Below are 22,439 nucleotides of genomic sequence, written 5' to 3'. Positions count from 1 at the left end.
AGCCCCTCATGTCCGGAGGGAAGGAGGCCCAGTCACGCCTGGGACCCGGGTGGCGTGGATCCTATCGGGGTCGAGACCCGAGGCCCGTCCAACAGGAGGGAGTGGGGAGAAGTTCGAGTCGAGTTCAACGTAAACGTTCCGTTCTAAGCGAGGAACGAAGTGACGGGCGGAGTGCTGAGCTTAATTTTGTTAGCGCCTTGGCAAGATTTCCCTCCTGGGTACACAAGACGTCAACAAACTGTGACGCTTTGTACGAGATATGCCAAGGTTTTGTTTTGTCAAATCCTTGGTAACAATGCTAACCTAACATCCAAGAATGCCACAGAGCTTCGCACTAACAATTGAACACGGGGGTGAACTTTAGGTAGTCCCGCTCTCCCAGGCTGTCCCATATGGTTATTGTCCCTCCAACTCTATCTTTCATACAACTTTTCTTACCCGCAATCCTATACGCCCAAATCTCCTCCAATTACGAGCCACAAGTCACCCGTTAGTATAATTAACATCAATGTATCCCCTCTTAACTCATCTTCAACTATAATTTATAGCACAGTTATCAGCAGCCAGGCGTCAATCAGAACTTTGCTATGTCGCAGGAGGTAGAAATTCGGGTGCGGCACAGCCGTATATGGTTGAATTGACGGTGCTGACGTGTCGGAGGGATCCAAGCCATCGCAAGTTGAAAGCTGTGGACTTGGGGAAATGAGGGAGAAGAGGACTAAAAGGATCAAGCGGGAGTTGACTGAATGAAATGGTGAGAAAAAGACGGGACCCGTAACAGCTCCGTCCTGTTATTGAGTGTGCGCTGTGACACAAGGCGATCTGTAGCACTGAGGAACGCTATGTGTCACGACCAACAGGACCTACAAAGAGACGGCGCAAGCATAAAATGACAAATGAGAGGAATAGGAAACTGGGTCAGGAACAGTTAATGAAACGCAAAGGGAAAATATTGCAAAAAGTGCGATCTAGGGGCTTAAAGGCGCTATAAGACGAAGGATCCTGAGTATATAAGGTCAATAGATGCCTTATGAGAGAAGGGGACGAAGAACACGCCATTCAGCAATACAAAAAGTTGCACACACAAACTAGTGACCAAAACGTTCTCGGATCTATGTGAGAACTCCTGCCTCTCAAATCCAAAAGTCTTGATCCGGACCTGAACCCATCTTAGGACAGCTAGTTGAACCGTCGCACAAGATAAAACTCCAGATGCTAGCGGTTTCAGCACAACAAAGTGACTTACCTTTGCTAAGATCGGCAGAAGCAACTCAGTCAATAACTTCACTTAGGATGACAACCTTGAAATCGCCAAAGCAATGGCAAATGTTAACTTTTTCAGAACTACGCACGAGGTCGATGTGGTTAGAGATACGACCTAAAAAAGCCTTGTGGGGTTCATGTACTTGGGTAGGAAAAGCTATAACATTTCTTACATCAATAAAGTACCCAAAAACACCTACTTTATCGATCCTTACACCAATATCAACTCCAGCACCGCAGATTAATCCAAGTTATCTTTCGCATTGTACTTGTGCCACTGAATCAGCTCCTTCCGCGAAAGGAGATACTCATCAACAATCTTGCTAAACTATGGCATTTTCTATAGTATATAGTATAAAACCCAATCTCTCCACTCACGGCGCTCCGCCAAAATCTCACCTGCCCATTCCTTTAGCATATCTCTAAGGTCACAATCTTCGATAGCAATCAGGCGTTCCCAGCGTATATAAACATATAGCTCAATAGCTTTAAAGGAGAATAGCAATGAGTTGGGAGAATTTTGCGTTCGTGAATTAGGAATTTCCTCGTCATCGGGAAACAAAACCATATAGAGTTTGTTCCATGTCTTGATCTCTAAAGTTGGAGTTTTTGCCTGTCTTGACACCAATTCCTCCACACTCCTCTCTTTCTGGTGGCACAGCAAGGGTTGATCTCTGTAAGTGAGTTAGATTGCCATATAGCTTTTTTAATACATGAAACTGACGTGGTTTGATTGATATTCGCAAACCCCGCGTGTTTCTTCGGAAGGAACTATGCGGGGCCTTTTTTTTCCGGAACAAATAGTAGCTCTGTAATCGCCATTAGGGAAGCCTCCAGCGCTTCTAGCAACCACCTCTGTTCGAAAGGCTGCTCTCTACCGCTCGAAGATATCACAGTGGGAGGGGGGAAATGGGATAGTGTTTGAACAATATTGTTACACTGACACGGCAGCTCGAGGAAAAGGGGTATTCCTGACCGCCAACACAACGGACACCAGAAATAGATAATTGTGAGCGCACAAACCCGTGGTTGACCCCATGAGATATCTGGAGCCGCATGACCGAAAAAAATGAACCAGATGGCCAAGAGAATTTTAAAGGAAGCTAGAAAGCTAGCCGCACACGATGAAGGACTTCTCTTTGTTTTTTTCTTCTTCTGACACAATAACTCTAAGGTCCAAGAAAGATTATTACATATATTGATTGACTTCATCGTTAACCCCACATCGTCAGTGGCTATCATCTAACTGTAACGATCCAAACAGACCTCCTGAGATGGGTTCGAGAGTTGCCAGGCTGCTGGACTGAGAGATAGGAGTTCTCACACAACCAAGGTGCCCGTTGTGGTCACCAGTTGGTAAGCAACTGTTTGTATTGCTGACTAGAGAGTTCTTGGCCCCAAACTCTAGTGCGTGGTAATCATTCACTGATTGGCATTGTATTGGACCTAAACCGGGGTGGAAGCATCAGAATTGGTCACTGCGTTCAAGTGTCAGAGATCATAGGGTGATCTCTCAACAGATCTTTGAAGGAAAGTGGGACTTTGACCATAAGGCCAGGATATACAACTTTTTCGCGGCTTATGCCAGGAAAAGCGCTCTGAAAGATGTGCGGCCAAAACCAGCAGTCAAAATGGTCTTACAGCAGGGTTTCTGCAGACCTTTTCTCCATTAGTTCACATTGAGTGGTTCTTTTCCGAGGATTTTCGGCTGGCGTCTCATTTGCCCAAGTCTTCTATTTGAATGATGTGACGAGGGGCATCTTGTTTCGTTAATCGCAACGGCAACAGTCGTGCTGTCGGTCAATGTAATCGCCCCTATGAGTCATGGTAGACACAGAACAACCCAAAAAGAATTCTATTCTGGGACCGTCTCAGTTGCGGAGTATATTATCCACGGAGGTGATGTTGTGACATTCTTGGAGGACGAAAATGCAACGCTCCCTCACGTTGGAGCAAGTAATTCTGGGCCTTGGGAAGACGCGCCGATGAGGGGTGGTATTGCGTTTTAGTTCAACCATGAAGTTCCTTCTTGAATCGAGATTCAGCCGAGGATGTACCTAGATACCCAGTTATCTTGGAATGAGTTAACTTTGTATTGATTGGGAAGAGGTGATTTTCCATGAATGACTTTCCATGTTCTGGAATTATATTGGCCGGTTTAAATGTTCCAGTCAGAAGGCATGTGTATCTTAGGTCGTGGATCGACTCACAACTTGTCTCCGAACAGAGGCATAGTCCGAAGGATCTTGGATACCCCTCGGCTTATATGCTAGGGTGACATGAGCTTCTCAATTTGTGGGGCCAGTGTCCTCCTGCAGGGCTGACCAGGGGTTCTGCCTAACATCCACCAACATCCTTCAACCACCACCTTTGGGGCCCTCTTTGGGATTAATAATGTTATCCCATATCCTCGTGTTCGTTTCACGGATTTAATATTTGGCAAATATTCCAGCCAACCTTAGAAATACCACGCTAATGCAAGCAATGCTACCCTGCAAGATAACGTACTCGCAGGCAACATACTTCCAATCTTGTATCAGACGTAGCTTATGAGGGCGACCTAAGAACTACTCAGATCTCGCTCACCTGGTAACCTGACTCACCTCATTATCTTGATCATACCCCATCCCCAAACTTTCACATACCAACAATCTGCCCTCACCCCCTATTCGCCGTATATCTTTCCCCCGGCGAACGTGACCAGTCAGACCAGCAAGACCCTTTCCCAACTATTAGTCCCACGATGGAGAGTCCCCGCAAAGTCCCCGAAGTAGGTCTCACCGTCCTCTTCGAGTCCGCGTAGCGCCCGCCCGACCCCCAGTCCATCAAGACCGACATACACTGCGCCTTTTGTAACGACGTGCCCGAGGACCCGAACGCTGTCAAAGGCTTTGATGAACCAGAAGTGAAGAATGATCTTCACGATAAGTGCATTTCATGGGTTGCGCGTATGCGGCTTCCCCGAGTCCCTCCTCCAGTTTTTGACAAGTTCTCACTGTGACTTGTGAGAATAAACACACGATGGAAGCAAGAGAGCTGAGACATACTTATCTAACCAACCCACCGTGCGAACGGGTTAGGCCTACAGTTCTTGGTAATGAAGATTACACGTCCATCCGAGCATACACCTCGCCCTTCCCTCTAAAAGTTTACTGGAACAGCGCCCGTGCTCGCAATGAATTCGCTCTCCCCATCATTAATAACATCCCAATGCGACCAATCCATTACGAGATCTATGAACGGCCCCAATCCTCCAGCGACAATTCTTCCAGTGAAGACGACATCCCCACCACCCTAGCTCCTCACGCCCTTCCCGAAGCGATTCTAGTCCACATCAACTGCTTCAACCTCTACCGCCTGTGCAGCCACGCCCTCCGCAAGAGCAAGCTAGTTCCGGACAAAACAGAAGCCGACTCGCTCGACCGACTGTGGACGTACGCGCAGTGGCGCACAGGCTGGGATGGCGCACCGTCGCTGCACGGGCTGCTAACCGGATACATGCCAAGCGATTGGCGCCAAACAAGAGAACTGAAAACAAATGAATACTGGAACCGGGGGCTGCTGGGTTTTGCGGCACGTATGTGCGGTATCGGGTCGGGCATGGGGAAATTACCGCCGGAGTTGGTAAATACGATCTGGTACCAGTCGGAGCGCGCGTGGTTTTGGAGATTTGTAACGTATTTACGAATATGTTGTGCTATATGGTTTGCTTATAGGGAAGAGGGGGAGTATGAGAGGGATGTAAAGAGGATAGACCCGAGGGAAATTTTGTGTTGGGAGAGGAAGATGGGGATGGAGCAGCGCATGGATGTGGAGAAACAGCGAGGGAGGTGGCCGTGGATGAGGATAACGGTTGATTTGATTGGTATAAGGAGGATTGAGAGATTGGGTGAGAGGCCGAGGTATCATGGGGAGGATACGGAAGAAAACGGACTGCAGTATGGGTATGCCATGGTCAATGTTGATGAGCTGAAGGGCGTGATAGCTGAGGTCAAGGTACGTTTCCCTAACGTTTGCCTTTTTGTTATAGAGGCGTTTCGTCGTTACTCACCTACCAACCAATGTCTAGCACAAGCGACTTCGGCTTCGTCTCCCCAGAGGACTTCCCTCCCAACCACCAACGGGCTTCTACATCTGGAACACTGAATGCCCTCCACTTATCTCTGAATGTCGTATATATGGCGGTTGGAAAAGTGACCCCGACTGTAATGGTCTGCGCCGCTGGTTCGGCCCGTATGATCCATACAACAGCCGAATGCTTAAAGCCACTCGTCTCGATCACCCCTCCATTCGAGGCATCACCTTCTTCCTAGACAGAGTGGATGCCAGGCCGCTGGGCATGCACGTTCACTGGAAGAATCATTGTGAACAGTGCATTTATCTATATGATCAGTCCAATGACAACGGGCCGGGTGACGCGGAAATGGCTATATTTCCGGGAAAAACTAGTGTGGAGTGGTACCCCCTCTACTTCTATGTCCCGATCGGAAAAGACGACAAGATCGTGGGCTTTGGCATACTGAGAACCAAGGAACCCATACTGCATGGGACAGAGCTCGCCACGAAGATGGTACCGCATGCCTTGATGGTGCGGTTGGAGCATGCGGGGGATATCATCGCGAGTCAAAATCATCTCGTGAATAAGCCAATGGAAACTTTCGACTGGTGTCTTGCGCAGAGCAGGGGGTCTGGGCCGGTAGCGCTTGTGTACGGAGTGCCTCACTACGGCTGCCTGATATGGGAATGGTTTGGCGGATATGACGGAACGAATCCTGAGAAGCATTGCCGGTTTGAGCCCAAATTCGAACTGCCGCCAAGCTTGAAGCACCGGGGTTTGAATTTCAGTGATTGCGACGATGCCATCTACACATGGGCGCCGTTGGACGGTCTCGAATCAGCCACTGAATATCACGACGGTTTGCCCAAGTACGGCTATGGAAGCAGCGGGATCCTGCTTCGGTATAACGACGGTTCGCAAAGAACAGTGGGTGAGTGTTCGATTACACTTTCTGAACATAACGACTATCATGAGCCGAAGACGGTCCATTGGACAACTACGTCAACTGGTCGCTATCTAGTGGGGTTTTCCCAAGATGACTCAGAACGGTCGACGCGACGCTTTCAGGGTTGGGAATCAGCGCCGGCTAAGGGGCGTATCGAGTTCTGGAACCATTATTGTGATGGATTGAGCAGGATCCTTATATCCTCTTGATCCAGAAAATGACAGCAGAGACCGTTCTGCGGGAGCGCCAATCGAACGCTCCCAACTACGTTGCAACCGAATGGGCAAAGCATCCTTCTTTCCATCGATGTTCTTCAGATGGTTGGAACTGTCATAGGGGCATGGCATACCATGGAATGATACATTTGAACTCTCGCTACACCCTCCCATCCCTACCCGTAAAGCGCACACAGCTGCAATGAGTGTTCACAGTCCTGGTATCTTTCTGGGTAGTCTTGTTAGCGGGAGACTCTGAGTCCAGGGTCAGACGAACGGCATTGCAGCTCCACAGAAGAACTGGTTTCACAGCAAGTGGTATTGCGAATAGATACGTAGTCCATCATTTAATCAAGCCAACGGCTCTCAACGAAAGATGCTGGTTTTTACCAGAGACATCACAAGTCACTCTGGAAAAGATTGACCAGGACAACCGTCCAAAGTTTTGCGTTAACAGTCAAGGTTAAACCATATCCGGAGGAACGAAAGCCCGGTGGCACTCTGATCCAGATTACTTATCTCAATCATAACCACAAGAAGCACTCAGGCAGAGGCGTATACGTGTTCCCAACTCAGCAGTTCAGTATGAAGGCAAGGTTGAAGCCATTTCATCGCAGTATCCTCACTCTCAATCTCGAAACCTCACTTTACGAGTAAACCACGATATGATCTAGGCATGGATCTGCCCTCTTCCTAAGCCCCCGGACTTGCTTACGCTAGAATTAGCTTCAGTTTCATTGATCTCCGGGACTTCGAACAATTTTTTTTTGTAATCTCCCTCGTCACTTTTCCCCAGTATCCCTGAGGAAGTGGCATTGTGTCTCGTCATCCCATTGTCATGTTGAACTTTCCAAATGTTTTACTCTCGCACTCGAAGGGGCCCTGTCCTGCCGATTTTCACTCTGCCGTCTGCGGCAGCTTTCCTGTTGACCCGGGCGACGCTGAGTTCATTGCACGTATGTTGATCTGAACTCCTACGTTCTCATCTCCGGTCCCGCCTGTATTGTATTTTTGTTACTTCATCCATCGAACGAATTCAAACGTCTCTAACTTCCATGCCATGAAATACAACCGACTCTGAGGCGTCGTCGACTTACAACACTTTCCGGGGATGCACTTCTCCTCTCACAATCACAGTGTCTGGCTGTCGCCCGGACACAAAATCTTCCATCAACGGCGTTGACTTAAATAAGGTTTCATTTACGTGAGATGCGTGGCAGAGTATTTCCAGAGGCAATCCTTGTGCACGAAAATTGTCTCAGCCTCAGGGCTTTGGCGAGCACTTCCTCGGCTACTTCAGGCGTGAATAACTAGCCAAATGGTCAGGGGAAAAAAACTTCCTTTTCATTCCTTTGCGCTAAGAACGCATGATTCATGTTTCGTGGAATGAGACGGGTATGGTTTGCTGGAAAAGAACAGAGCTGCCGGTCGTTGTTGGCTCAAGGAACTTAGAAAGAAAGAATACCTAGCTCGGACTTTGAGAGCTCTGTCGGATGCAGAAAACAAAAAGATAATACATGATAACAGTTCGATCTTTGAGAGCGGCCTTAAGGTCCCACCTGAATTTTAAGTCAATCGGGACATTCTAGAGTCGGGTAGGGAAAATTTGAACCCCGAATCTTAAGGTTTAGGACACGACACACACACAACCACCCGTCCTCTTGTCAATGGCGATGGAGATGGTTACCCGAGCGTTCCTCATTTTAAAACACTTTTCGCACGCTGTCTTGCCCCATCAGCCAGGCACAAAACCACTCACAATGCAACATTTGCTCGCAAGCGACGTGCAAGTAGCAAGACCGATTGATCGAGTGGTCGTCCGAGTGTGGAGGCCGCTAGAAAAGGAGCCTCGGCATCTCCACGTCCCCGCACCGCAAGATCCGGGGTAAAAAGTGGGGAGCCACATCTCGGAGACAGCGGTTGGCGGGCAGCTTTTAAGACATGTGACAGACCATCACTGGATCGGTAGGTAGCACTTGGAGTGAGATTGTGTCTTACATTTTTGCAACTTACCTTCGTCTTCGATATTAACATAGGTTGAACTTTCAAGTTCATTCCACGAGGTCAACATCAACATCAGATATAACAATAACATCATCATCATCATCATCATCATAATCATCATCATAATCATCATCATAATCAGCAGCAGCAATAAGCAACCATGGCGCCTAAGCAAAAACGCCCTGCCTACGTCCTCGGTGTGGGTATGACCAAGTTCATCAAGCCGCGCGGCCAGGTCGACTACACGGAGATGGGCTACGAGGCAGGCATCAAGGCGCTCCTTGACGCGCACATCACCTACGACGAGGTTGAGCAGGGCATTGCGTGCTTCTGCTACGGCGACTCGACCTCGGGCCAGCGCGTCTTCTACCAGTTCGGCATGACCCAGATCCCCATCTACAACGTCAACAACAACTGCTCGACGGGCTCGACGGGCCTGTTCATGGCGCGGAATATGATCGCTTCGGGCGCCGCGGACTGTGTCATGGTTGTCGGATTTGAGAAGATGATGCCTGGTTCGCTGCAGAGCTTCTGGAATGATCGGGAGTCACCTTTGGGAACGTCATTCGCGGTTATGGCGAAGACGAGGGGCGTTGCCAAGGCCCCGGGTGCTGCGCAGCTGTTTGGGAATGCCGGGAGGGAGTATATGGAGAAGTATGGCGCGAAGGTGGAGGACTTTGCGGAGATTGCGCGGATTAACCATGCGCATTCCGTGCACAACCCCTATTCTCAGTTCCAGGACGTGTATACTCTCGAGCAGGTGCTCAAGTCGCCGATGATCCACGAGCCGCTTACCAAACTACAGTGCTGCCCTACCTCGGACGGCGCGGCTGCTGCTATCATTGTGTCGGAGGATTTCCTCAACAAGAGGCCGGAGCTTCGTGAGCAGGCTGTCCTCATCGCCGGGCAATCCCTGGCTACCGACTCGCCCGCTCTCTTCTCCTCCTCCGCAATCGACCTGGTCGGCCGCGAAATGACCACCCGTGCAGCGAGCATCGCCATGGCTGAAGCCGGCATTACTGCTGCAGACGTTGACGTCTGCGAGCTGCACGACTGCTTCTCCGCCAACGAGATGGTTCTCCTGGATGCGCTTGGCCTGGCCGAGCCCGGAAAAGCCCACGAGTTGGTCCGCGCCGGCGGCATCACCTACGGCGGCAAGGTCTTGGTCAACCCGTCCGGCGGCCTAATTTCTAAGGGACACCCGCTCGGGGCGACGGGCATTGCACAGTGCGCGGAGCTGGTCTGGCATCTGCGCGGGTGGGCAAACAATCGGGCGTTTGATAAGAGGCCGACCAAAATCGCGCTGCAGCATAACCTCGGCTTGGGCGGTGCGGCCGTTGTGACGGTGTATAAGCGGGCCGATGGGAAGGAGGCGAAGGTGCTGAGCAATGAAGAGGTTGGCAAGAGGAATGGGTTGGGATATAACCCCGCTGTTGAGGCGAAGGGCATTACGAAGGAGCAAGCGGCGAAGGTTAGGAGTAAGAAGTGGAGTCCTGTGTCGATGGTTAAGACGAAGGAGTTGATGCAAGCTAGGGGCGGGAAACTTTAAATTTTACGAGATACTTGGGATGATTTTGTTGGTTTCGTCTAATGTTGTTTTACTTTTGGATGACAATGCCATTGTTGGTCGTTTGAATGATGATTACTTGCATTGAAGCTTGGCTTTCACCTAATCGAGTCTTGCACAGTTGAGCTTGGCGCCAAGAGAAAAGGTCTTGGCACGGCTCCATTTTCCGAAAGGTGGGGGGGGGGGGCTTCGAAGGCCCATGCTCAGTCTGGGGTTCTTCTTCCATGAAGCTTCGACTGAGACGATCACACGCTTCCACGGCAAAGCACGACTCCGGAGATTTATGCGACCGCTGCACGGGTGCACGGGTGCAAGGGAGCCTATTGCTCCTGTGTCCTATTGTGCGACTTTACGTCTGCCAGATAGTAGAAATCGAGTTCTCAATTCGTTTTTCGACTTGACCAATTGAGTTAGCGGCAGCCCCTCTCTTGTCTCACCATCCTCACCCCTCTCGCTGAGTCTTTCAGCTGCTTTCTCCTCCAATCGATGCCATCGCAATTTCTCGCTGCTCTCTGTGCCCTCCAATGGAAGCATGCGTCACCACTCTTCGCGTGCTGGACGCAACGCCCACCCTCCTATCGCACAATTCGTCCCCCCGGGCTCTGCTCTAACGTTTGTCGATCAGCTTTATCGTGTCTCCGTTTCATAGGCTTTGTCGGCACCAATGGGGGTCTGTTCCAGCAGTTTTTGTGTTCTTCCGTTTCCCATAGGTGACCGAACATCAGCATCTCAACAAAGATGGAACGCATGGAAGTATGCTTCATCTATCACGGGCGTTCCGGTCTTTATTTGGGTTTGGCCTCGACCGTCTGTGTTGTCTTGCTGGGCCCGTTTCCAGAAATGGACCAGGCCTGTCGTTTCTCCGATATTCCTCGTCCTTTACCAGGGCCATGATCGCTGGCTATTGCGTCTTTCTCGCCTTCCCATTCGCCTAATAGCCTATTTTGCCCGCAGCGAACCCAAAAAAGCCCCGCGAATGTTTTTGCCCGCCGTGGCAATGTCTCCGATCCAATCTGGGATCGTCGTTCGCCTTGAACCTAGTGCAGCCCACGTTCCACACCCTGTCCGCGGCGGCACGTCCTCCACCGTTAAGACCTGTCTTATGCCCTTCCAGATCCCTCTGAAACAGCCCTGTGCAGTGTGGGGAGGGGGGGGTTCGTTCAAGTCAGGCCGCTCTCCGGGCCCTTGGGAGTCTCGAGCATGTATCATGCCCGGAAGCTGACCCTCCTGCTTAGGTAGTACTGCTTGGATCTGATCAATGAACTGCTTCGGTGGGATGTTTGAGTTTCGCACCCTCGTTCACTGTCCATTTGATCACCCGTCTGCTGCCGTCTGGACACCCACGCTTCCCCGGTTCTTTAGCCGCTCCGTCGGCGACACCGTCAACACCTTGACACTTGGCACTTCCCCTCCTTGGGGCCTTATGTAGCCGAGTCCTTAAACATCACGCCCTCCCCCACCAAACGGGTGCCCCTCCCATCTGGCTGATTTGGGGGGGTTTATGTTCTTTATGGCCTTCTTTTGGTCCACCTTGTGAATGGTTACTCTCCGTGAATCCATCATCCTGTGTTACCTACGCGAGTAAGGGTGACAGCCGTGCGAAGCAGCGCTAGTATCATGACCAGCACGACCTACCGGGCCCCGACGTTATAGAGCACGCGGACGCCCTCCTCGTCGCCATGGCTGCCCCCGCAGCCGACCTCTCGGGAGGACCGGCCCTTCTATCCATCTCGCTGGCCACCGCCGCCGTCGCTTTGGCTACTACCGTTGTACGGTTTTGCACACGCGCTGGGATTACGGGTCGTTTTGCTGCTGACGACTATACGAGCGGCGTCGCTGCTGTGAGTTCTTGCCAAAGATGTAATTGGTCTGGATTACGGCCTAACATTGGACAGATCGTGGCATTCGTCGGCACCATCTTTGCCATCATCGAGAGTACATCCGACAACCCAGTCCGCGCCCTCGAGTTCGACCTGCTCGCCCAACCGTGGTATCTTATGAGCGCCACTCTCAGCAAGATCTCCATGTGCCTCTTCTTCATGAGCATGTTGGGGCGCGCCCGTCACTGGCGCATTTTGTTGGGCGTGTTTATTTTTACCATGGCCGCCGTCAACCTGGCCTTTGCACTGGCCGTCAACTTGCAGTGTCGTCCGCTCGAAATGCTGTGGCGGCCTGATGCCGAGGGGGAGTGCTGGAGTCCGAGTGTTCAGATGAATATTGGCTATGCTCAAGGGGGTGAGTAGCTACGCAAGCAATACGTACGGGCATTTCAAAAACTGACGAGGTTAGCTTTTTCGGTCTTTTCCTGGGTCTTCTTGGCCTTCTTCTCAGCTCTTGTTGTAGGATATACCAATCGCCGTGGCAAGCCAAGATGGCCGTTTTATGTGACTTCTCTGTTGAGCTTCATGTATGCCACTAGATCTCTTTGGTCTGAACTCCTGCTGACCTCATTCAGTGCTGGCATATTTACCGTAGTTCGCACCGCGAAGACGACTGAAACAGTTGGCAAGGTTATTTACACAATTCACCACTTTTACGTCAGTCTCATGGCAATGTATGCTTTTCTTTACCCTCTTTTCAGTATCATTCGTAGCTGACATGTCAGTCTTGAACAAAACTTTGGCCTTGCAGCCGCTAATATTCTTGTCTTCGGCCCCCTCTTCTCTTCTTCTTCTTCTTCTTCCTACTCCACCTCCGGAACCGGCGGAACCTCGGCGTCTCGTTCAACAGCAAGCCGTCGTAGGAGACGCAGAACACACACACCTCTCAAAGATCCATACAGCACCACCTCCTCTTCATCGTCAGGAGTAGGCAGCCATTCTCGAAGCCACAGCAGGAGTCACAGTAGGAATCACAGTAGGAGCCATAGCCGCAATCACAGCATCAGGAGCATTCAGCGGCCTGAGATGGAAGTTCCGCCGATTCCGACTAGTTTGAAGGCTGGAACCGAGAACAATACCTACCTAGAGGGGCTAGAAAACACTACTACTAATCTTAATAACACCAAAGGGAAGGGCGTCGCAGTAGACGAAGAGAGGGCCCTCGAGAGCACTGGGCCCTCGTTACGCACAGAAGGAGAGCCAGCATCATCCGGCCCATCGCACTCCCGCTCCCGACCGAGCGACCAAGCCACCTACACCGCCTTCCCCGACTCCTACACCCTTTCCGATGCTACATCCCTAACCGATTCCTCCACCTCCACCTCCACCTCCACCTCTGACCTCTCCGACCTCTCCGAAGAAGAAGACTTCGACCCCGACGCAATCGACCTCTCCGCCTGGCCCCGCGGCATCATCAAAACCGTCTCCGTCGACGTCACTGAGGAACGCATCGATCCCCCGCCCGGCATGCCCATGCCCATGCCCATGCCCATGCCCATGCCCTTCCCGCAGATTCCGCGTCCTGCGCTGAGTAGGAATAATAGCGGTACTTCTAGGCCAGGGCCGTCGACTACTTTACCAAACACCGGAGTGCCGAATGATGTGGTGAATGAGGAGATCGCCAAGACATACGATACGACGCATGCTCCACCTGCGGTGGGCGGAGGAAGGAGCAGCGTGTCGATTACCAGTCCGAGGGGGAGCATTAGTGTCGGGGTGGGAAAGCGGACGTATGGGGGGCATCATCATCATGTGAGGAGTCATAGTCGGCAGCCGAGTCGGTTGCGGGGACTAATAGGGGGAGGAGAGCGGGATGAGGACAGGGTGAGTGAAGAGGAGGATGAGTATGAGGGGACGGGAGAGTTGGAGCAGGATTGGGAGGCTATTTTGAGGGCTGGGCCACCAGGGCGGAGGTGATTTCATTATGATGAAGGAGGGGGACGATAATGGTTGCTGTTTTATGATATATTAGCTTATGAGGGGGAGAGACACCACAGGGATAGATGGAATTACTTGGGCGGGGATGGGATAGATAGACCTGCACATTCGTTTGGATTATGGGTGGCGTTGAGGGATTATCTCTATGTTCATAGATACCATAGGCACCTGGTGATTGGGAACACAATATTGAGGAGGCATTTTGTTTTTGGAGACACTCTAAAGGGAATAAATAAGTAACACCAAATCACCCAGGATACAGGCGGTCTGTATAGACTGAAAGTATATATGCAGATCGAAATGATCATCCTTCTTACCTGGATGCCCACTAATCAAGGTTTCAGCTCCTAGTGCAGGATTTAAGGCATAATGTGCCAATTGCTCAAACCCATAGGTAAATTGCTCATAAATCAGATCCTATATACAAGCCAATATAATACACTTTTAAACCATCCTTAACCCTCGCTCCGGTTTGTAGTAGTATAACTCACAGTTAATCCCTCCTCCTTCCATGTGTCACTGACCTTTTCTCTATTCCCCTCCTTGTGTTAGTCGTGATGAACGATGTCTCTCCCTCCCGCCCGCCGATGCTATCTTGGCTGGCCCCCTAAAGTAGTGCGTTCTATATATGCGGGTGATCATGTTAAGTACTTCTTCCATGGGGTTTGCTTATGTAGGTACGCTTTGAACTCGTCCCTCGGTTTAGATGCTGCTCGTTAGTCCCCCGACTCGCCTCGCAATGCCATGCCCAACATCCCATAAATATAAGTAGAATATTACACCTCCAGGGAAAAAAAAAATAAAAAAAACCACCAACAGCGCTTCAACGAAATTTTCACATATGGTAGACCCTCCCTTCTCTCTAGCGGGCCAACAATGCTGCTACTACTTCCCAAACCCTCGATTAACCAATCCACTCAAAAAATCTCCCATAAACTGCTCCTCCTCTGGACTGAGCGCCCACCGCGCCTTCAACACATCATACACCTCCAGCACCCTCCTCTCCCTACTCCCCGCACACTTCGCAAACGCCCTCAAGCACCAAATAGCCAGCCACGTCCGCACTTCTATTCCCCCCTCCCCCTCCTGAGCAGCATCAAGCGCCTGCAACAATGCATTCCAAATCCCTTCCAGCCGCTGCTCACTCCACGGTGAACGAGGATACCCCCCATGCCGGGCGAAGCCTTTGAATAAAGCTAAAAAGATGCTATGGTGGAGGGGGATATGAAAGTGTTTCATGTCGTCGAGGTAGGCCGCTACGCGGCCCAAATCGCCGCGCTTCACACCGTAGTGGTTGGCCAGAATGCGGTAGGTCTGCAGGTCGGGCGCTAATGGTGCCATATCTTGGAGGTGAGGTTGAGCGTGGGGGTGGCGGCGGGAGAGTTTAGAAAGCATAAGGAGTGCTTGGGTGATGAAACGGTCGCTTAGAGGCGTTCGGACGGGGAGGATAGGAGGTGAGTTGGGGGAGAAGGGGTTTGTTGAGGAGGGGCCGAGGGAGAGGGCCTTCATGCGCTCGTAGATGCGTTCGGCAGGGGCTTCTTCGCCGGAGCGGAGCAGCCCCGATATCATGGCGTTGAGGACCACCGTATCGATTATTTCGCCTGCTTCAACCATCTCGCGGTAGGCGGCACGCATGCCGGAGGTGTCATGCTTGAGGCCGAAGAAGTGGATCAGGGAGGTGTAGTGGTAGCGGTTGTAGCGGTGGCCACGGGACTCCATTTCGCGGTAGATCATCTCCGCGAGGGGGAAGTTGCCAGCCTTGGTGGCCACGTCGAAGAGGATGTTGAAGGTGACGTCTGTTGCGCGGATGCCGGCCTCGAGCTCCATCTCACGCCAGAGCTTGAGGGCGGTGTCAACTTCGACGTCGGTTACGCGGCCGACGTACTTAGTGGCGAAGACGATGGCGCAGTTCCATTCGGCTGTTGTGAGCGGGATCCCGGTGTTTTTCACGTCGGCGATGACGGCGAAGTAGCGCAGCATGCTGGCTGAGTCGCGCTCGTCGGGCTGGCCTAGGGCGCGAAGTAGCTGGTGCCGGAAGCGTGCGTGGAGATAGAGCATACGCGGTTCGGGAAGGCGTTGGTAGAGTTCGTAGATGTGGTCGAGGTCGACCTTGTGTGGGCTACGCAGCCGGGTGAGGACTGCGAAGCGCAGTTCCCAGAGGACGTGGCGGGTCCCTTCATCGGCGGGTTCAAGGACTTGCTCGAGGGATGGGTACTCTTCGTCTTCAGCCGTTCGGGCTAGGGTAACTTTGGGCTGCTCGGGTTCGGCATAGCCCCGCATGTAAGGGTCCCGGAGGTATTGGAGGTAGTCCTCGACGCGGCCGATTTCTTCGGTGTCATCGTAGGGGTCGACTAATGCCAGCAGCTCTTCTTTAGTGAGGGGGCGTCGTATTGGCTTCAGATGCTTCTGCTTCTTCCTCGTTTGGGGCTGCTGTGGAGTAATTGCTGGGCCAGTTGTGGTCGACGGATTAGGAGAGGAGGATGAAGGTGAGGGTAATGGCTGAGGTTCAGGAGCAGCGTAGCCCTCATGCTCTGGTTCAGGGCCAGAGTTCTCTACCGTCGCAGCAGCAGCATGGTTAACACGCACAGCGGCTGGGTCGCCGTCAAAGCGCAAACGTGATGTTTGAAGAGCTTGAACGCATAGCAGCAAACGCCTCCTTGAGCTCGAGGAGAGTGTTAGCGGGGAGGGTCGTCGACGGGTAGCGAGCAGCGAGAGACACCGTCGGGGCTGCTGTGACGCAGTCGGCAGACGGGAGGAGGAGCAGCTGGAAGGGCTCTGGGCCGACGAGCGCAAGGACGGCGAGGGCCTAAGGGGCGACAATGGGGGGTACAGGACGTGCAGGATCGCGCCGCATATCGACCCGTCAATTCGGCTGGAGACTCTCATGAGCTGTCGTCCAACATCCTGGCTGTCCAGCCTGTCCAGCCCAGCCTCGTGCCTGTGCCCCGGGTGTTATGGCGAGCGCTGGGGAGGGAGAGGTTGTGTCTGGATCGTTGTTACAAGGGGCGTTGATGTTGTCGCTGCCAAGGTGGTGATGGTGTTGCAGGTGCTTGAGCTGCTTGATACCGATAGGAAAAAAAGTGCTGCTGCGCTGAATGCTTATCGCAAGTGGGGCCCGATACGGGTTTTGGCGGGGACGCGGGGTTAATGGCGAAACCCAACCCCGAACCCGAACCCTGGCGTCTAAAATTTGGGCTTGGCTTTTGCGCTCCACCGAAAATCATCATGCAAAGTGCCGCCGCACGCCGACGACCAGAGTTTGGAGACAACAGCCTTGGAGGGGCAAGCACGAGCCGACTCCCCTCGATGGTGAAGGCCTAGACGTCGCAGCCCTCAATTGACGAATTGAGGATCCTTCCAACTCGACGATTGTTCGTACCCGCGTCGAGCAAAACTTAGTTCAGCTCCTTGGACAGCCCAATTCGAGCGAGCAAACAATACCAAAGTCAACATGGTCCGCGGCCGGCAATTCGTCGCCGCGCGCGTCTACGACACGGTGCAGGCCCTGACTGCTAACCCGAAATACGTGCCGCCGCCATGGCTCCAGGCGCTGACGCACATCCCGCCCTCCGAGATTCTTACTCGGCCCTACCCGATCCAGCACACTGACCCGAGCCGGCGCGACAGGGGAAAGCGCAAGATCCCCGGGCTGTACCGGCCAACCAAGATTGTGCATCCCGAGGACTCCCTGCGCGCTCAGTTCTATCGTGATCACCCGTGGGAGCTGGCCCGCCCTAAGCTGCTGCTGGAGTTGGATGGTCAGGATGCGAGATATAGGGATTGGAGTAAGGGGCTTAGGCAGCCGGGGATGGCGCTGAGCGGGGAGTGGTAAGTCCAGAGCAGGAGAGGACAGAATATATGTGAAGTTAAGTTGATCCATGCTGACAGCCTGCAGCGTCGTGCAATACCAACTCTGGCTGATGGAAAACAAGGGCCTCTCCCGTCGCAAAGCCTACGACATCGCGCGTAAAGAGTTCTACAAGCTCCGCCAACAAGAAGAGATCGAGAAGCGGGTGGCTGTCGAGGAGGCACGCTACTACGGTGCCTACTTTGGCAAGTCGGATCTGCAGGTTGGCATGGAGCTGGAGGATGCCGCATACGAGGAATGGAAGAAGTGGGCTACGGCAGAGATCGAGCGCATCGAGCTCGAGCGCATGGCCGCGTACACTGAGGTGATTGATACCACGGGCGAAAGTGGTGCTGCGTTGGACGAGGATGTTGAGGCGAACTAGGGGGGGGGGTTGAAAAAAGGTTGAGAGGGAGAGGCCCTCCCTCGTGTATTTGTATGGATACCATAATAGACAATGTACGACTGGTTGGGATCACTTTTTCCTCATTCTTCTAGATCTCCTTGCCGACCAAACCTTCAAGATAAACCGCTCCCTTGACCCGCCCCTCCAACTCCCGATGCTGCACAATAAACACATCCGCAAACCCCGTTAGATTAAACAACCTCCCCGTCAGACTCAACGTCCTTGACCGTGCCCAGCTCTCAATGTACACCACCCGGGCCCGATCCAGCGGCACAATCCCCAACAACTTCAGCCCATGCACCACAGCCCCAACAATAAACCCATTCGCCGGCCCATTCGTAACTAACACATGCGCCCACCTGAACCCAGCCTGCCCCCACCTCGCCTTAGGCGGGACTACAACCGCCCTAATAGCCGCAATCGCGGCTCTTAGACACGACCAAGGCGCAGTCCAGAAGCTCTGGTGCACTTTCCTCGCCCGAGGAATGAGCACCACATCTGTTGTTCCCCATAGTCTCTCATCCCCCAGTTGGCGACATGCCTTAGCGAAGCTAGTCTCGAGCTGTGCGGCGCGAGTCAGAGAGGAGGTGTCGTTGACCGAAATGATGTATCGACGATGGGTGTTGGATGCCGGTTGCCAGGAACGGCGGATGGTTTCAAGTAGCTCGGTAGTATGACCGCCTGAGCCGAGAATGTAGGTTGTGTAGGCGGCGGGGAGGGAGGTTGTGGAGGGGAGGGCGTTGCGGGGCGAAGTTGAGGAGGTAGGTCTGGGGGTTGATGAGAGGGGGAAGGATTGAGCAGAGGGGGAATGGAGTTTTACGATGTGGTGACGGTACTGGAGAAGTTAGTCATTCGCTCAGGGTTTGATATTGGGGTAAGAAGGAATCTTACCAATAGAAAGGCTACTAGGCCTGCCACCAGCAGTACAGACCATTTCAGAGGAAGTAGGACTAGTGTGATGCCAAAGATGCCCGCCCCAGCGATTAGCACGGCAAGAAGAGTGATCTCCACATCGTCTGTGGAAGAAAATTCTTGAAGCCATTTCCGGACCAGCTCTTTGACCTCACTTGAACTGTCGCAGGACTGTGTCGTACCAGGTTCTTGCCCCTGGGCAGCCATCCCGGTGTGTGCTACGTCGTTGGACTCGTCCAAAGAAAGCACAACAAGCAGTAGATATCGAAGTATGCAACATAGAAAGAGTGTTCCGGAAACTTGATGTCGGAAACCGTCGTCTTTCCTTTGGACTTGACGGATGAGGATAGAAGATGCTTCTTCACTCTCGAATGGGGTCCCAGGATAGGCAAATAAGATCGTCTGAGATCTGTTAGCAGATGGGCTCTGTTTCAGTCATACAAAGTCATTTTTATATGATCTACCGAGTTTTGAAAAGAAGTGAGACCTTAATTTCTCAGTCTCCGATTGAAGGATGGAACAATGAACAAACTTACTGCTCACACAATGTACCAAATGATGAAGCGAGCAGCTTGGAGAGCTAAAACATGAGACGAGGTTGAAACTTAACTAAACTCAACGCCAGATATGAAATCAATGAACAATTAACCGTCTGAATCTTATTCCTGAGATTGACGATCTCACTCAGTCAGATGTTGTCTCAGTCCCAAGCGTATGTAGTGTCAGGAAGTACATGCTAAGTTTCTAAGCTACGTATGTCGGTTAAGACCACCAGTCTGCCAAGAGCTCCCCCAAACTCATATGGCCCGTGCACGCGGCTCAACACGCTCGTGCCAAGACCTCAACCCCACCAGGTTCCACATGGCAGGGTTGGTGCAACAAGCTCAAGGATCAGCTAAAGAGCATCCGAAAACACGACCGCCCGGCAGAATTCAATCTCGCGCGCTCTCATCATCCATCTCCATCAACCTTCTTGCTCCATAAAACCATTACTTCTTTCACGCGTTACACCCAAACAAGCCATCAATCCTCTATTCTAACCAGTACAAGCACATTATGCCCTTACAATGCCCCTCCGTACCCGCTACCTAACCTGTTTCTACTGCGGCCGCCGCACCTCGACCCGCTGGGACCGCTCCATCCGCCGCTTCGACTGCCCTTCCTGTGAAGCAACTAACTACCTTGATGAAAACGGCGACATCACCGATCCCCCCGTCGCGACGGACACCGAAGCTACCCCGAAGCGTCTTGCAATTGCGCGTCCCTCATCCCCCATGGGAAGCCCCACGAGCGAACGCATCTTTTGCGACACCTGTCTTAAGAACCAACATCTTCTGAGCGCGAGCTTGGCTCAATACCTTCCCGACCCCGATGAGCCAGACTATGCCGAGCGCGAGGCGAGTTTAGCCGAGTTTCGTGCTGCGCAGGAGAGGTTGTATCCACAGATATGTCCGGAGTGCGAGCCGAAGGTACGCGCTCGGCTGGGGAGGGCAGAGTACACTGCAAAAACGGATGCGCTGCGGCGCATGGTTGATCGCAGCGCGGCTGTGCGAAAGGAGGTCATGTCGCGAAGATGGTTGGAGATGCCGCATGCGCTGGGAAAGAGGTTACGGGAGATTGGGTTCGTCTTGCAGCTTGTGTGGCATGCGGCCGTGATGAATGGGCTGTTGTTGGCGTATCTTGTGTGGGCGGGCTTGGGGGAGGGGGTGTTTACGATGAGGGTGTTACGGGTGTTTGCGCGGGTGTTGGGTTGGTTGCCTGCGCCGGAGAGGTTGCTGAGCTGGAGTGTGTGGTCAGGGGTGATGGGGGTTTGGTGGAATCCGCGGTTTGCGCATACCATGCAGGGGTTTACGAAGCCCGTGGAGGGTGTACCGATGTGGTATATTTGTCAGGTTGTGGCGATTGGGTTGCGGGTTTGGTTGCAGAGGCTGGAATTGCTCGCTCTGGCGGACCCTTTCTTGATTAACAAGCAGTTCTTAGTCCATATGGCTGCTGTACTAATCGCCATTCTCGTAAGCGCCTTAATCTAGAACATGATCTTCTGAACGATGCTAACCGACTCTTTCCCAGATCTTCATCCTCTCCCCACGCACAATCCACCCCAGCAAAGCGCCCCTGTTCGGCAACACCAAACCTCGTCGTCCGAACAAACTGCATAAATCCCCCCCTCGCAGACGCGCCGGCACTCGCAAAGCCCAACCCCGCGGTGTCGACACCCGCCCCGACGAGCTCAAATCTATGGCCGAACTCCTCGACGAAATTTCGCGCTCCCCCACCTCAACCAACAACCCCCCCAGCCCAGTCGAAATGTCCCCCGCCATCTCACGTACCCGGCCCCAGCCCCCCATGGGCCACGCACACACCCTCGCCGCGCAGAACATCACCGCTTCGCTGCAGAGGATTGATTCGCTGAATATTTCGCGTTCCTCTCCGGGGACGAACTCCTCCCCCTTTGTTAACGGGGATTATGGATCGGGAAGCGACGAAATGGACTGGACACCCACCCCATCTACGTCATTCATTTCGCCCTATCGGGCGTTTAATACTCGTGATCAGCGCCCTGCCCAGCCATTTGGTGCGGCGCCGACAAATCCAGACAGCGGCAAACCCTTCTGGTATCGTGTCCCTCCTGCGCCGACGACACCCGCCCAAAGGGCATTCAACCCCCCCAACCAGCCCCGGTTGCGGCCTAGCCCGATAGATAAGGAAGAGCAGGGAAAGAGGATGATAAGGTTTCGTGGGGCGGATGGTACTGTGCTTGCGAGGGATGTGAACGGAGGAGGTGATAATAATAAGAATGGAGAGGGGGATGTGAAGTTTGCGGAGCCGAGTTTTTTCGCAGAGAATGTGGTTCGACGGGAGGACCCGAGGGATGGGCTGACAGGGTTGTTTGAAGGGTCATTCAGATTAGAAGAGAAGGAGGAGAAGTCAGGGGGGTGGTTGAGGAGGATTGGGTGGGGGGGCGGGGAGAAGAGGGAGTAGGGAATGTTTTGTGCGGTTTTTGTATTGCTTATTTCTCGCGTGGTTCTGTCACTAACTCGTTCGGTTTGTGTTGTTGAAGGGATTGGATTCGGTTTGGGAAGATTGCATAGCCGGGCGGTCATTGGTAGAACTGCTGTTTATTCTTTGTTTTGGTGTGTATTATACTGTATCTGGAGACTTTGTTTTTCTATTAGTGGAGTTGGATCAGTGCATATTTTAGGTGTTGGGCTTGGTTTGGGCATATGGTAGTTTCGACATCAGTCCGAGACCGGGTATTAGAGTTATACATACTAGGTTCGAAAAAAAGTTCATAGATACAGATGGTACATTACAGCATCCAATACCAGCAGCCGCTCCGGGGAAGTGGCGAAAGACTAATGAAGAAACGGCGAGATGGTCAGAGGATAGGCAAGTCAAAGGCG

At 52.5% G+C, this 22,439-nt stretch overlaps 7 protein-coding genes across 7 annotated transcripts; 5 read left to right on the top strand and 2 right to left on the bottom strand.

Annotated features, from left to right (window-relative positions):
- Nucleotides 1-4,473: 4,473 nt before the first annotated feature.
- On the top strand, nt 4,474-6,411 carry CTHT_0001450 (uncharacterized protein; the record flags this gene model as incomplete). The annotated part of the gene is made up of 4 exons (XM_006690631.1): nt 4,474-4,697; nt 4,980-5,259; nt 5,333-6,251; nt 6,389-6,411. 4 exons carry the CDS (start codon nt 4,474-4,476, stop codon nt 6,409-6,411), a joined length of 1,446 nt encoding a protein of 481 aa, XP_006690694.1.
- Nucleotides 6,412-8,645: 2,234 nt separating this feature from the next.
- On the top strand, nt 8,646-10,034 carry CTHT_0001440 (putative sterol carrier protein; the record flags this gene model as incomplete). The annotated part of the gene is made up of 1 exon (XM_006690630.1): nt 8,646-10,034. One exon carries the CDS (start codon nt 8,646-8,648, stop codon nt 10,032-10,034), a length of 1,389 nt encoding a protein of 462 aa, XP_006690693.1.
- A 1,697-nt stretch (nt 10,035-11,731) lies between these two features.
- CTHT_0001430 (uncharacterized protein) lies at nt 11,732-13,849 on the top strand (the record flags this gene model as incomplete). Its single annotated transcript, XM_006690629.1, has 4 exons — nt 11,732-11,893; nt 11,948-12,287; nt 12,528-12,606; nt 12,658-13,849. The coding sequence occupies 4 exons, from the start codon at nt 11,732-11,734 to the stop codon at nt 13,847-13,849; spliced, it is 1,773 nt and encodes a 590-aa protein (XP_006690692.1).
- A 906-nt stretch (nt 13,850-14,755) lies between these two features.
- On the bottom strand, nt 14,756-16,756 carry CTHT_0001420 (uncharacterized protein; the record flags this gene model as incomplete). The annotated part of the gene is made up of 1 exon (XM_006690628.1): nt 14,756-16,756. The coding sequence occupies one exon, from the start codon at nt 16,754-16,756 to the stop codon at nt 14,756-14,758; it is 2,001 nt and encodes a 666-aa protein (XP_006690691.1).
- Nucleotides 16,757-17,321: 565 nt separating this feature from the next.
- On the top strand, nt 17,322-18,102 carry CTHT_0001410 (mitochondrial 37S ribosomal protein mS23; the record flags this gene model as incomplete). The annotated part of the gene is made up of 2 exons (XM_006690627.1): nt 17,322-17,698; nt 17,766-18,102. The coding sequence occupies 2 exons, from the start codon at nt 17,322-17,324 to the stop codon at nt 18,100-18,102; spliced, it is 714 nt and encodes a 237-aa protein (XP_006690690.1).
- A 109-nt stretch (nt 18,103-18,211) lies between these two features.
- CTHT_0001400 (uncharacterized protein) lies at nt 18,212-19,242 on the bottom strand (the record flags this gene model as incomplete). Its single annotated transcript, XM_006690626.1, has 3 exons — nt 18,212-18,958; nt 19,015-19,139; nt 19,218-19,242. 3 exons carry the CDS (start codon nt 19,240-19,242, stop codon nt 18,212-18,214), a joined length of 897 nt encoding a protein of 298 aa, XP_006690689.1.
- An 860-nt stretch (nt 19,243-20,102) lies between these two features.
- CTHT_0001390 (uncharacterized protein) lies at nt 20,103-22,017 on the top strand (the record flags this gene model as incomplete). Its single annotated transcript, XM_006690625.1, has 2 exons — nt 20,103-21,047; nt 21,106-22,017. 2 exons carry the CDS (start codon nt 20,103-20,105, stop codon nt 22,015-22,017), a joined length of 1,857 nt encoding a protein of 618 aa, XP_006690688.1.
- Between the last annotated feature and the right edge of the window lie 422 nt (nt 22,018-22,439).

This window comes from Thermochaetoides thermophila (assembly GCF_000221225.1).
Source record: "Thermochaetoides thermophila DSM 1495 unplaced genomic scaffold scf7180000011806, whole genome shotgun sequence".
In the NCBI taxonomy this organism is placed as follows: Eukaryota; Fungi; Ascomycota; class Sordariomycetes; order Sordariales; family Chaetomiaceae; genus Thermochaetoides; species Thermochaetoides thermophila.
The sequence above is the reverse complement of the archived record's forward strand: the minus strand, read 5'-3'. Positions and strand labels throughout refer to the sequence as shown.